General features: G+C 43.6%; 1 protein-coding gene across 1 annotated transcript in view; it reads left to right on the forward strand.

Moving 5' to 3' along the window:
* The first annotated feature begins 735 nt into the window (after positions 1-735).
* Positions 736-14,210, forward strand: part of ATP6V0A2 (ATPase H+ transporting V0 subunit a2) — a 29,077-nt gene continuing 15,602 nt past the window's right edge. Inside the window, exons 1-8 of the mRNA XM_081841604.1 lie at positions 736-1,377; positions 5,237-5,315; positions 8,075-8,172; positions 9,092-9,229; positions 9,520-9,620; positions 10,540-10,666; positions 12,115-12,197; positions 13,209-13,302. Of these exons, the coding sequence (XP_081697730.1) occupies positions 1,261-1,377; positions 5,237-5,315; positions 8,075-8,172; positions 9,092-9,229; positions 9,520-9,620; positions 10,540-10,666; positions 12,115-12,197; positions 13,209-13,302 (837 nt within the window). The 5' untranslated portion in view covers positions 736-1,260. The remainder of the gene's footprint in view (positions 1,378-5,236; positions 5,316-8,074; positions 8,173-9,091; positions 9,230-9,519; positions 9,621-10,539; positions 10,667-12,114; positions 12,198-13,208; positions 13,303-14,210) is intronic.

Here is a 14,210-nt window from a genome sequence, read left to right on the forward strand (position 1 = left end):
AGAGCACGAGACCTTTAATCTCAGGGCCGTCCTTGGAGCCCCACGTAGAGCAAAAGATTCCTGCAGGGGCTGGACTTGAAGACCCTTGTGGTCCCGTCTAACTCTTCCATGATTCTGTAATCTAAGGGCATTGCTTTCAAGTGAAATCATTCTCTGCGCACTCACAGTTCAAACACATTCAAAGGTTTTAATAAAAAGTAATCTTTATTAGTTTTCCAGATGAAATACATTGTTTCCGAGAGATTTGCATGGAGAAATCTTTTCGATTCCTCAATAATAAGGGGCAGTGGGGTGAGGCTCATGTTTTACTGTAGTTTTATAATTTGTTTAATAACTATTATTATTATACTACCTCTGGAGCACAGATCTTCCTAACATGAGAAGCTGCTGAATTTCTGCCTGAGAGGATATTAGCTCAGCACTAGGCCTTATTTAGGAAATCTCTGTGCTTTCTTGCATTAAACACCCACAGGGCAACTTGCTGCATAACAAGATGAGACAAGTTTCATATTTCAAATTCATGTGGGCGGACAGTACAACGAAACAATAAAATAAGGAGCAGCTCTTGTTTATTAAGCTACCCCTCGATTCCTTAATTCTTTGGAACATTGACTTTGAGGCAAGCTACAAATTCTCAACAAAGGCCTTTGCCCCCCCCCCCCTGCCCCCAGTCCTGCACCTTCGCGCCCCCAGTTTGTTTGGAGCACCAGCGCGAGAGGCTGCAGCCTGGGAATTCCCTCGCCCTTCCCAAGGGAGCGGCAATGGTGGGCCCCACCAGGGAAGCCCAGGAACTCTGGGCTCGCTTTCGTTCGGCCCTCCTGGCTGGGCCCTTCTTTACTCCTCCCTACCACAGAGACGAAACAGCTCCTCGCTCGGCATTTGGGCCCGCCATAGAGGTGCCGAGGAGCAGAGCGCCCGGACCAATGGCGCTGTCTTATTGACCGGAACTTCCGAGGTGAGCGTGCGGTGGCCGCTCTAGGCTTTCCCCGCCCCTTTTCTCTCGGCGGCGCCTGGACCTGTGAGGAGAAGCCGGAAGCCGCGGGACTCGGGGCGACTCGGGTCTCCGTCCCCCTCGCCTGCCTCCTCTCCATGGCCCCGGGCAGCGGGGGACCCGCCAGTCCCCGGAGCCGCCTCCGCAGCCGGACGGCAGCAGCAGCAGCAGCGGCGACGGCGGAGCGGAGGCGGCGCCGAGGAGACCGGTGACGCCGCCTCTGCCGCTCCCCCGGCGCCTCCTCAGGCCCGGCCTGGGCTCCCTCCGCCATGGGCTCCCTCTTCCGCAGCGAGACGATGTGCCTGGCGCAGCTCTTCCTCCAGGCGGGCTCGGCCTACGAGTGCCTCAGCGCCCTGGGCGAGCGCGGCCTCGCCCACTTCCGAGACGTGAGTCGAGGCCACAAGAGGGAGGCGCGCGCCTTTGTTTGGTAGTTCATGGAATTTATAGGCTGCTTGATTGTCGTGGGGGGGGCGTGCCGAGAAGGAACCCCTCAAAGCGGTTTACAAAAAGACAGAACAATGAAATTATCACTTTTATTTTTTACAACCATTACTTTAAAACAGCGTTTCCCAACCTGGGGTCTCCAGCTGTTTTTGGACTACAACTCCCATCATCCCTTGCTAGCAAGACCAATGGTCAGGGATGATGGGAATTGTAGTCCAACAGCAGCTGGAGACCCAAGGTTGGGAAACACTGCTTTAAAACATGCAGAAAGTTAAAGGCCTGCATAGAATCGAGACTAAAAGCCCCTACAGTCTTTCTAAGCACCTGGGCAGGTTTGTCTAAGTAACAGCTTCTTCTTCCATCAGGCCCGGAAAAGAATGCAGCTTGTCTGGCTGTTAACCAGAAAGTTAGTGGTTCAAGCCCACCTAGTGACAGCTGTGGATAGGATTTCTGCCTTTTAGGAGGGTGGACTAGATGGCCATTGTGGTCCCTTCCAATTCTGCGATTCTGTGAAAGGTGCCTACCTAATATCAATAGGCAGGGAGTTCCAGAGCATTGGTGCTGCCATGCTCTGAACTGATGTTTCTTGAACTTGGGCCCCTAGCTGTTGTTGGACTACAACTTCCATTATCCCTGACCACTGGTCCTGCTAGCTAGGGATGAAAGGACTTGGAGTCTAGCAACATCTGTGAACCGAAGTTTGAGAAAGGCTGAAGTTGTGGAGCAGTCTTAAAAAGAAACCGGGCAGCCCTGTGAATAAGTGGAGAAGAGGTGTGCTCCTTACAGTTGACGCTGGAGGCTCCAGCTCCTGTCAGCCTCAACCAGCATGGCCAAAGTCTGCAGATAGCGGTGAGTTGCCCAGAAATATTGGGGAGGACGCATACTGTAGAGATGGAGGGCAGGATTCAGCTCCCAGCTCAGTCTTCTTGTGGGCTGATTGCCATCTCTCAGGCTTACTTACCTCACAGGATTGTAGGTTCTTTCTGCCTAAGTGTTGAAACTTATATTTGTCCCCGTTAAAATTCATTATTTAAGTTTTGGTCCAGTTCTTCAATCTTGTTAAGGTCACCTTCTATCCCAATTCTGTCTTCAGCGGCATTGGCTACCCCTCCCACTTGGGTGTCACTTGCAAAGAATAATAATATTAATAATTTATTATTTATACCCTGCCCATCTGGCTGGGTTTCCGCTCTGGGGGGCTTTCAACAGAAAGTTAAAATTACAAATTTGATCAGCATCCCCTCAATACCTTTATCCAAATTATTTATAAAGATGGCCAGGATCCATTGTATCGTCCAGCTAGTTCTGTATGTGTGAGCCCAATTTTTTTGTTCTCACAAGCCTAGGAAAAAACAGTCTAGGAAAAAACTTTTAGTGCTCTTGTATAACCAGGTGCTTAACTGGGAATAGTGAATGATTTGCTGTTATGCATTGTATTAGGGGCCCCCGTTGTGGGTTTTGTTGTTTAATTGGGTCCTACTTTCCAACATTTGGGATGCTCCATACAACATTTCTTCCATGCTGGTAATAGGAATGGCCAGGGTCCAAAACATTTACTGATTAACAGAAGTCGTTTGAGAAGTTCATTATTTCCTTGTCTTTATTACATTTGCTTATTGGTTTTATGACTCAGACATTCTAAGCCTACCTTTAGAAGCTGGTGAACAGAATATGGAATTATGGCTTGGCTCTTGAGCAAAGGTCTTTAAGATGTTAGTTCATAATTTATTGTGTTGAAATAATCATTTGCTTGACCCTTTGTTTTACATCTGTCTTCCTGCAGTTTTTGCAAAAACCACTTTCTCACTGAAGCACTAATATCAGATTAACACTTGAACTAGTTTCAGTTTGAGGCTTAATATATATTTATTCATATATATATTAAGGCTCAAACTGAAACTAGTTCAAGTGTTAATGTGGTTTTTGCATATCTGCTGTAAAACTGCAGGAAGACAGATGTAAAACAAAGGGTCAAGCAAATCCTCATTTATGTGCATTGTTATTTGTTCATTCCTGTGCACCTGCACAGTGCTAGGTACCTGGAGGTGGTAGCTGGAAATGGGGAGCACCTGGTCAACCAAGCCCCACTGCCCCTCCAGTTTGTGGGAGCTGGAGGTGTGGCGGAGCTGGCCCAGATGCTACGTGTTGGTCAGCTGAGCCCCGCTATCAGCCAGCTCCTGTGAGTGTCAGCTGTCCCAGCTCTGCTGCCTCTCTATCTTGCATGAGCTGGAGGGACCACGGGGCTTGTTTGAGGAGGACTCTCCAGAGTGCTCCCCATTTTATGTGATTTTGTATATGTGCACAGGCCCAGAATGGAACGGGGACTCACCTGTAAATTAAAATTAAGTGCATTGTTTTTACAATCTTGTTTGGAGGAGTCGATAATCTTCACTAGCCTCCTTTTAACCATAGTTTATCATACAATTTCCAGAGGGGTAGCTGTTAGCTTGCTGCACTTTATATTTATACCACCATAAACTTTGGTGTACCAGAGTCTGCATCCTCAGATGTTTTTTCATTAAAAAATTGTATTGTGATATGTAATAATTAAGCACCATAGATATTTTGTACTATTTAACACTTATAGCCCAAACTTCTACACATGTTTACTAATACTGTAGAAAGCCAATTTTCAGACCTGGAAACTGAGCATCCATGTGGGTTTCCCTCATGTTAGGGTTCATTCACCTTTACTTGTAGAGAAAATTATTTAGCCCCTGGTTATGTTGATTGTCTTACACTTTTGTGTGGTTCTATGTTAGAGAATTGTAAATTACTAGTGTAGTCGTGTAGATGACTATTCATGTTGCAGCCTTCATAATTTTGTAAACAAAAGCTGTATTCAGAATTTAAATACTATAATACACCCCATACATAGATGTGTTTACTTACTGTAATGGAGCCCTTTGGCCAGGATTTATACAATGCAAAATATTTTTGTGTGCTTAAGGAGGGTTTGGGTTTCTATTCCTTTAATTAACATACCCCGGACGATGGCACACATAGGTTTTTGAGACTGAGAATTTCAAAAGCAATGCAAGGGATCTTCTGTTCACAGAAAAGTGGTATAAACTTGTAATGTAGTACTAATGCTTGGGTACCCTTCAATTTTTTAATGGAATTTCTTCTAAAAGAAGAAAAGTATTTTTAGCAGGATTAGGGGTGAGGGAGGGTTGATCTCAGAACCTGGATGTTTGATTGTGAACATAAGAACAGCTCTGAGGGATCAGGCCAAATGCTCATGACTCCAGCATCCTGTTTCCATGTGAGCCAACTAGGATGCCACCATTCTCTCTCCACTCATGATTCCCAGCCACTGGCATTCAGAAGCATCCTGTCTCCAGCAGTGGAGTGAGAATGGAGGTGAAAATAGAATGGCTGTTGGGTACCCAGTTTCAGCTGATTTTGTAATACGTGTCTCTAGAATTGATTTTTGCAAACCAGGGAATGGGAATCTGGTACCCTCCAAAGTTAGTTATTGGTATGAGCTTTCATGTGCATGCACACAAAAGCTCATACCAATAACTAGCTTAGTTGGTCTCTAAGGTGCTACTGGAAGGAATTTTTTTGTATTTTGTTTTGACTACGGCAGACCAACATGGCTACCTACCTGTAACTGGTACCCTCCAGACATTGATGGACTCCAATTCCCATCACCCCCTGGCAGCATAGTCCAGGATTGTAGGCGTTGTGCTTCAGCAGCATCTGGAGGGCCCCAGGTTCCCCACCCCTACTGTAAATATTGATGCAAAGGGCTTTTAAGTTGGATCTTGGGGCAAATAACATTTTTCTTTTTTCCAGCTCAATCCAAGCACCAGTGTCTTCCAACGGAAATATGTGGGTGAAGTAAAGAAGTGTGAAGAGATGGAAAGGATACTTGGTAAACTTGGGAACTGCAGGGTGGCTGACTGCTTCTTCATCATGCATTAAACACTGGGGGAGGGAGACATACCTGATTACCCCGGCAAAAGGCTGTTCCTCTGTAGGGAGGTCCATTTCAGGGTCACATTTCACATGTGTCATAGAATTATAGAATTGTAGACTTAGAAGGTGTTTCAAGGGTCACCTAGTCCAACCCCTTGCAATGCATGCAGGAATCTCCAACCTCTGCTTAAAAAACTCTAGTGAAGGAGAGTCTACCACCTTCCAAAGGAGTCTGCTCCATTACTGAAGAGTGCTTACCATCAGAAAATTCTTCCTTTCTTGCAACTTGGATCCATTGGTTTGGGTTCTACCCCCCAGAGCAAGAGAAAACAAGCTTGCTCCACCCTCCATTTGACAGCCCCTCATTTATTTGAAGATGGGTATTATATCTCCTCTTAGTCTCCTCTTCTCCAGGCTAAACTCCCTCCACCGATCCTTATAAGGCTTGGTTTCCAGACCCTTGCATCATCTTGGTCGCCCTCCGGCACACGTTCTAGCTTGCCTCTATCCTTAAGCTGTGGTGCCCAGAACTGGACATAGCATTCCAGGTGGGGTGTGGCCAAGGCAGAATAGAGATGCACTAGTATTTCACTTGATCTGGACACTATACTTCTGTTGATGCAGCCTGGAATAACAATAGCTATTTTGTGCTGCTTTTGGGGGGCTCATGTTTCACTGAGATAGGTGTGTATTCTGTAGTCTACCAATTTGAAACTGAGTTTACCTAGGCAAGAATAGTGGCTGAGGTCCAGGCCCAGTTCTTGTTACTTGAAGCCACCCTTGCTTCAGCTTTCATGTTTATTTCCCTTTCCAAAAATCGGAGCTGTTGGTTCATTCGATCATTTCCCGCTCCCCTTGGCCTTTCAGGGAAATGAGATAAGCCTATTAACAAACAATGTGATTAGAAGCTATTTAAATCCTTAGCATTGCTGAAAGCATTGCTCTGTGTTCCAGATTGCATTCTCATGCTTTTAAACTGCTGGCTTGACACAGTTGTTAGTTTTACCAAGTGCTCAGATTTTGAAATTTGCTGTCAGGTGACTATGTAAGTGACCCACCTTCAACAGCTTTGTCAAGTGTTAAATTGCTCCATACGTGTATTGCTTGGATTATGGCATTGCTCTTTACATGAGGTTGCTCTTAAGTTGGAAACATCAAGTGGTTCAAAATGCGGCTGCAGGGATGTTGATAGGAGTATGATGATCAGATAACTAACACCTGCTCTGTGCAACTTATTCTTGTAGCCAATGGATTGTATCCAGATTAAATAAATTCCAGTTACAGATAGGTAGCCGTGTTGGTCTGCCATGGTCAAAACAAAATAAAAAAATTCCTTCCAGTAGCACCTTAAAGACCAGTTGGTCTTTAAGGTGCTACTGGAAGAAATAAATTCCACTTTGTTCCCATTGAAATCAGTGGGACTTAATGGGACATGTCAGTGAATTAAGTCCCATGGATTTCAGTGAGGCGTAAGTGCAACAAACAGTGTGGATCCAAATCAGTTTCTTTTTGGGCTCAAATTGTAGGGGTGAATCTGACCTTTAAAGCTCTAAAAAGACCTTGAAGGGATATTCAGCTATGCTCTCAGTTTAGACCCAGTGAAATTTAATGAACATGACTAAGTGTGAGGGAAACTTGGTTGAATCACCATCTGTAAAGCCCAAGATCCAATTATCCAAAGTAGCATCCTCTAATCTAGTGCCCTCAGGTGTTTTGAACTACTGCAATCTATAATAATAATAATAATAATAATAATAATAAATTTATTATTTATACCCTGCCCATCTGGCTGGGTCTCCCTAGCCACTCTGGGCTGCTTCCTACAACATATTAAAAATACAATAAAACATCAGACATTAAAAAACTTCCCTAAACAGGGCTGCCTTCAGATGTCTTCTAGAATTCAGATAGTTGTTTATTTCCTTGACATCTGATGGGACCAAACCTGTGACCAAACTAGCTGGGGCTGATGGGAATTGTAGTCCAAAATTACTTCGATGGCACTACGTTGGGAAAAGATGCTCTCAGACAGAGGTGGGGAACCTCTGGCGTGTGGACCAAATTTGTCCCAGTGGCCCAACTACTCTACATCTTATGTCACATAGAATCATAGAATTGTGGGGTTGGAAGCGACCCTGAGGGACATCTAGTTCAACCCCCTGCAATGCATGGTGGGTAGAGACACAGCAGCAAAGAAACAATTGGAAACTTTAAAGTTTTCTTCCCTGTTTTTAACCTTCCTTTTTCAACAAGCCTTTTAAGTGGAGATTTTTGTCCCAGTCTGTATTGGTTTCGGAATTGTTTTATATTTAAATTCTTTTAATTGTTTGTATATATGTTCTTATTACTTTGGGAACTTTCATAGGAAGTGATTAATAAAGGCAAATAAATAAATTATTGATGATTTCTAGCTTGCAGCCTCTGCAAGGCAAGAATTGAACACATTCTACTGTACATCTCAGTTCACATGGTGTAACATTGTGGCCTGACAGGCTTATGGAGAGGCCTCCTTGAGCTTTGGGAGCCCTGGAAGGTATTTAGCACCCTCTGCAGTGCAGAGTATTCCCAGAGCAGTAGCCAAATGTGGCCAAGAATTCCCCAAGGATAATAACCCTGAGAGTTGAAAAAATTCCCTATTCCCTAGCAAACCTTTCGTGGAACAATATTCCTTGAGTTAGAATACTTCTTTGAAAGAATTTCTTTCCTCTATTCCAGGATACCTTGTGCAAGAAATTAAGAGAGCGGACATTCCCCTACCAGAAGGAGATGTTACCCCTGCTGCCCCTCCGTTTAAGCAGATGCTGGAGATTCAGGTACTTTGTGGAATGGGGATCTTCTGGAATTAAATGGTAGTCATAGATCCACTTATTTTCCTTTATTTTGGGCCAATTGTGAGAGCTTGCATGCTCGGAGTCCCAACTTTCCTTCAAGAAGCTCATGAGTAGCATTTTAATCTTGTAACAACAACCGTGTGAAGCAGTTTAGGCTGAGGCACTGACTTGTTTGGGCCCATCCAGTGAGCTTAGAGTCATTGAATAGAGAGTACAGATCTTTCATCCTGGTACAGAATTAAATCAATAGTTGCCAAAGAAATACTAAATACCATCTTCATTTTTGTGTGGTAAATTGGGGCTTAGTGGGTTTTCTTCTGTTTGAGTCACAGTAGTGGGACTGATTGGGAATACCAGTGAGTTGTGGTACCTACTTATGATATATGCAGGTGCCCAGAGCTTGCAAACATCATGAGGTGCAACTGGTTGACTGAAGGGGGCAGGCAGAGTCACAAAGGACTGGCCACTTCAAAAGGCCAGGGATGGAAGACAGAGGCAGAGAAGAGGAAAGAGCAGTGCAGTGTTGCAGGAAGGGGAAAGACGGAGAGGAAGAAGGGAAAGCTGTATACTTTAGGTAAGGGAAACAGACAGGAATGAGTTTGAGAAGCAGACTATTGTGAAGCTACCAAATTTTACATTATGGAACTGAGACTCAATTGAGATTGAGAGTGATTAGCTAACTCCCCAGTGGTTTGACATGACCCCCAAAGGTGTACTCCTCCAATGTCTTGTGAAACAGACAGATGCCAACAATAAGCTTATTTCAGAAAGTAATATTGAGCCTTGAGGATTTTGTACAGTAGACCCAGTGCTAGCCCAGCACTGTATGACTGTCATGGGACTTGTGGCCATACAACATCTGGAGCCAGAATGGGAATGCACTTTTGCCCTTGTATTACAGGAGCAGTTGCAGAAGTTGGAGGTGGAGTTGAGAGAAGTGACGAAAAATAAAGAGAAGCTGAGGAAGAATCTCCTTGAGCTGACGGAATATACCCACATGCTACGGGTCACCCGGTCCTTTGTCAGAAGAACTGCTGAGGTACTGTTACCGTTGCATGGCAAAGCTCCTTAACTTGGGTGTACAGAAGGGAGGCAGTGAGCCACAGGCCAGTTTCCGGGGCCCACCTAGTACCTGATAATGGCTGCAGGATTCTTGCAGCAGTGGGCCTTGCTGCAGTCCTGTGAGGCACTGAATGCCATTGAATGCAGGCAAATGCAGTAGCCTTAAGCCTTGTTTCCCATCTCTCTTGGTGATCATCACTCCCTTGTGATTTGGGCACAGCCCTAGCACATTTGAAGAAGTGTTTCCTTTCATTTTTTTCTTTTTAGTTTGAGTCCTGTTTACTTACGAATTATGAAGAATTCCCAACTTTAGAAACGGACCGCTTAGTCGACTACAACTGCATGCATAGACTTGGTGCCAAACTGGGGTAAGTGATGAAAAAGTCTATACAGTCATACCTTGGATCTGAATGCCCTGCGAGTTGAATGTTTTGGCTCCGAATGGTGCAAACCGTCATTCCGGTTTGCAAATGTTCTTTGGAATCCAAATGTCTGATGCGGCTTCTGATTGGCTGCAGGAACTTGCCTTGGTTTCCAGATGTTTTGGAAGTTGAATGGATTTGCGGAACGGATTCTGTTCATTGTCCGACGTACAACTGGGCACTTAACTGTTAATAATCATTTCGCATTTATATGAAGATGAAGACCTGACTGCTTCGATGGTGCCACAGATATGGCAAATTTTTGGAATAATTTAGCTCTTCTTTAGTCTTTCCCTTCTAGTGAGGAAGTGAGGCTGCATTAATCCTATTCGTTTATGTGTCATGCATGCGGGTGAGTGCTTGCATGAGCATAGTTTTATGTAGTTAACCTGCCTACTCCAAAGTAAATCCCAATAACCTCAGTGGATTTTACTCCCTAGTAAGTGAGTTCAGATTTGCAGCCTAAAAACCGTTTCAGAGCTTCAAATTGACAGTATTAACACTTGGCACCAATCAGTGTCGTACTGAATTGAGCTCTACATGGTTTGATATTTGATAGCCAATTGTGTTTCCTTCATGTGCCTATTGTGTTTTTAAGTAAGGAGGAGATTAGTAGATTTTAAAAATTGTTATAAGTGCTGGAATCTTGTAGCTCACTTGGTATGACCTTGTGTAATTTTAGTGGTTTCCATGTGCACCTCAGTGGAAGAGGCATTTTAGTTTACAGATAATCTGTGAATGCCCAGCCCTTCCTAACTTCACTGGCATGTAATGATAGAATATGGTATCCTTTCTGGTCCAAATGCTCATGTAATAAAATTTAAAGTTTGCTCTATAGTATACTTTGTATTTTTTTTTAATGTAGATTTATATCTGGCTTAGTTCACCGAGCAAAAATTGAAGCCTTTGAAAAAATGCTATGGCGAGTCTGCAAAGGATATACAATTGTTTCTTATTCAGAACTGGATGAGTGCCTAGAAGATCCAGATACCGTGAGTAATCAGGATAGATAAATAATGCAGCCTGTTTCTGAAGGTCGGTGCTGGATCAGCCCACCTCCTCATCTAAATTAGACATCTGCATGCAAAGTATATGTGGCTAATCGGGTGTTATGGCTGGATCCAAAGCAAGTTCATCACACTTGGATCCTGTAGAAATGTAGTATTTATTATTTAATAGTATTTCTATTCGGTTTTTTTAGCTGAAGAGGCTTCCAGACAGCTTACAATAACTTATCCCACTATGTGAAAAGTGTGACTTGCTTACTTAATATCCAAACCATAATGTTTAACTGTGACTTGTTTTTCTAAACCATGCTTAAGCTTTTATGTCTGAATAGCTAAAGCATGTTTAAAGATCAGCTACAAACCAGTACAGTATATGACAACATGATTTGAACTGGGTTTGAACTGAGTTACTTCTGCAAGAAGTAAACCATGGCTGAAAGGTAGCTCTGAGGAAGAGATTACAAACTTTCACATCTGGTTTTGAATAAAATGCAATGTGTTTCATCTGAACCTTAAAGTATGGTTAATCTTAATGATGGCTTGTTGAAACAAGCTAACTTTGTAGCTCACAGTCTGAAGCTTCAAACAAACCATAGTTAAGGGCAGTATTTTTTTTCTGAGGATAGTCAAAGGCAGGGGTCGACAAGGTTTACCATGCCTGGGCCATTTCACTCCAACGGAGATCCCTCCGTGGGCTGGATTGCGCACGCGTGAGTGTGTGCGCCTGCTATTTTCAGCATCTGCGCAGGTGCGATTTCTGGCACTGCAGAAGCAAGTCCCTGTGCCATGCTGCGCCGGTTTAGCGCAGTGCATGGGGATTTGCCGAGCGGGCGGCTCGGTTTGGGGGCGACTCGTGGGCCGGTTAAACGACCCCCATGGGCCGCTTGTGGCTCATGGGCCTTAGTTTGCCTACCCCTTCTCAGGGGCATGCTGTACCCCCCCCCCATGTTAAAAGTGTTGCACTTACTGTAACAACTTCATGGTGAGTACTGGGACTTTTTTTCTTTAAAAATATTAAAAAGCACTGATTAAAGGCTTAAGATCAACTGACAAGGTACAGTTAATAAAGAATGGAAATGAAAGGTTCTGAACCCCTCCTCGCAGCTATGCCAGAGTTCATTCCTGTCTTGGCAAAAAATGGTTTCTTGTGATATTGTTCAAATACGGGCACTAGGCAAATGGGAGCAGTCTCAATAAGGTTAGCCATAATTTTGCTGTTCATTGGGGATTTTAAGAGTTAAGCTTGTACCAGAGCTTTGTGCATGTGGAATCTATTCACAGAATACAGAAAACCCCTATCGACCCTTTTTGTGTATCAGAATTCATTTTTAAAAGAAATTGTGCAGTTGGTTCAATATGAGTGGTTAGTCGATCACCAATAAAGTGGAACTGTAGGCCAAAGTTTAATTGAACAATTTATGTTTACTTTTCAGGGCGAACCTACCAAATGGTTTGTTTTCTTAATATCTTATTGGGGTGAACAGATAGGCCAGAAAGTTAAGAAAATATGTGACTGGTAAGAATTAACATACTTTAATTTGCTTTACTTTTTCCTACTGATATTTTTATATTTTGACCACTTTGTAAAATAATAACAGCATCGGCGTTGGGAAACTGAGTGTGCACCTGAAAACATGACTTTTGTGGCTACATATGTGCTTATTAATTGCATTTGTATCTTGCATTTCTTCAGTGGCAATAAGGTGACTTGCACAGGGTTCTCTGGAGGTTTCTTATTCAGGCATTGATCAGACCCAGGCCTGCCTAGCTTTAGTAAGGTGGCAGCATACCATATTTATGTGAATCTAATGCACACCTCAGTTTTCGAAACCTTGAAACCAAAAAAGTATTTGCTATGTTAGCAGTGTTTTTCAAGCTTGCAATCAAATCTAATGCTCCATCAAATCTAATGTGCACCCTATGTTTTGTGATGTAATTTGGCCAGAAATGGTGAGCATTACGTTCAATTAAATACAGTAATATTGATTTGACCATAACCCTGATCCTTACTGCATACCTGCAAATTATTCTTGGCAAAAAGTCTTTAAGTAGAGTTTGTCTGCCATTGTTGAACTTCTCAACCCAGAACCCCTGATAAAACTTACAAGGCGCCTTTGTTTCCTGGTACACAGTCTGACAGCTGCTGTGCTGATCCATCACCCTGGCAGACTTCTTCAGCTCTGTATCCAAAGTTGGGGAAGGGCTGCAGCTCAGTGGTAGAGCATCTGCCTTGCATGCAGAAGGTCCCAGGTTCATTCCCTGGTGTTTCCATGTTAGGGCTGGGAAAAGCTGCTGCCTGAAACCTGGGAGAGCTACTGCCAGCCAGAGTAGACAATACTGAGATAGATAAACCAGCGTTCTTGACTCAATATAAAGCAGCTTCCTAAATTCCAGAACTATTTTAGGCTTTGTTTTTGTGTTGTTTTTGCAAGACCAGATTAAGTTCCCACTGCTTTTGTTTTGCAGTTCTGCTCTTCTCTTCTTTGTTGGGCTCTTTTATGTAGACTATTTTTGTTTTTTTTGCCAGCTACCATTGCCATGTCTACCCCTATCCCAGCACCCCTGAGGAGCGCCGAACAGTTATGGAAGGACTCCAGGTTCGCATTCAGGATCTTCATATGGTGAGTAGAAAATTACTGGTGCACCTTGGAGGCACAAATCGTCTCATGGAAGAAGGTTAATACATAACCTACAGTTCTGAGTGCATGTTTAAAAGGAAGAGGTTGGGCCAGCTTTCAACCATATGGACTTTAATGTAAACGAGGGATGATCAGCTCCACTTTTTTTACAGGTGTTGGCAACAGTGGCTCTGCTTTCTGGGAACTCTTTACAGTTTATGAGCTGTTATATGTGTACTCAGGCATAGGATTTTACATATAAAATGTGTAGAAATCTAAAAGACAGACCTCTTCTATTCAGCACCTGACACCTGTTGTAGCTACCGCACTCTTCCATTCTATCAAAGGTCATTCCTACCTGTTTGGTCCCCTCCCTTTGCCTTTTAAAGTGCATTTCCTCTCCTCTTTCTATGTAGTTTCTCAGAACAAATAAAAAGGGCGATACTTTATTTGATAAAAAATAAACTGCTTGGGGAAAAAATCTTGGTTGTATGGCTTGGAGAAAATAAGACACTTCCCCAACTGCCTGGAAAGAAATTGGTTGCCATCTGTGCGCGCGCTCTCTCTCTCTCTCTCTCTCTGTGTGTGTGTGTGTGTGTGTGTGTGTGTTTGTAAGAGAGAGTGAAAGCATGTGTATAAACTCAAGCCAGAATATAATTACTTGCTTTCCAGTAGCTGTACTGGTCTGTTGTACTAAGAAAATAATTTCTCTTGATACCCATCCAACCCAGTGGGACTCACTTCTGGGTAGATCTGCAGAGGCTCTCTGAAAATTCTGCTGGTTCCTAACAAAGGGCCAGCTAGACAGGTGCAGCTTTGTAGTCTCAGTGTGTGGATGAGACAGTGGTGTTGGGAGGAGTGGTTCGGGTTTGTTAGATATTGGATAACTTTCCGATACAAGGCGGGCCAGT

Source organism: Podarcis erhardii, assembly GCF_964252035.2.
Source record: "Podarcis erhardii genome assembly, chromosome: 15".
Lineage (NCBI taxonomy): Eukaryota > Metazoa > Chordata > Lepidosauria > Squamata > Lacertidae > Podarcis > Podarcis erhardii.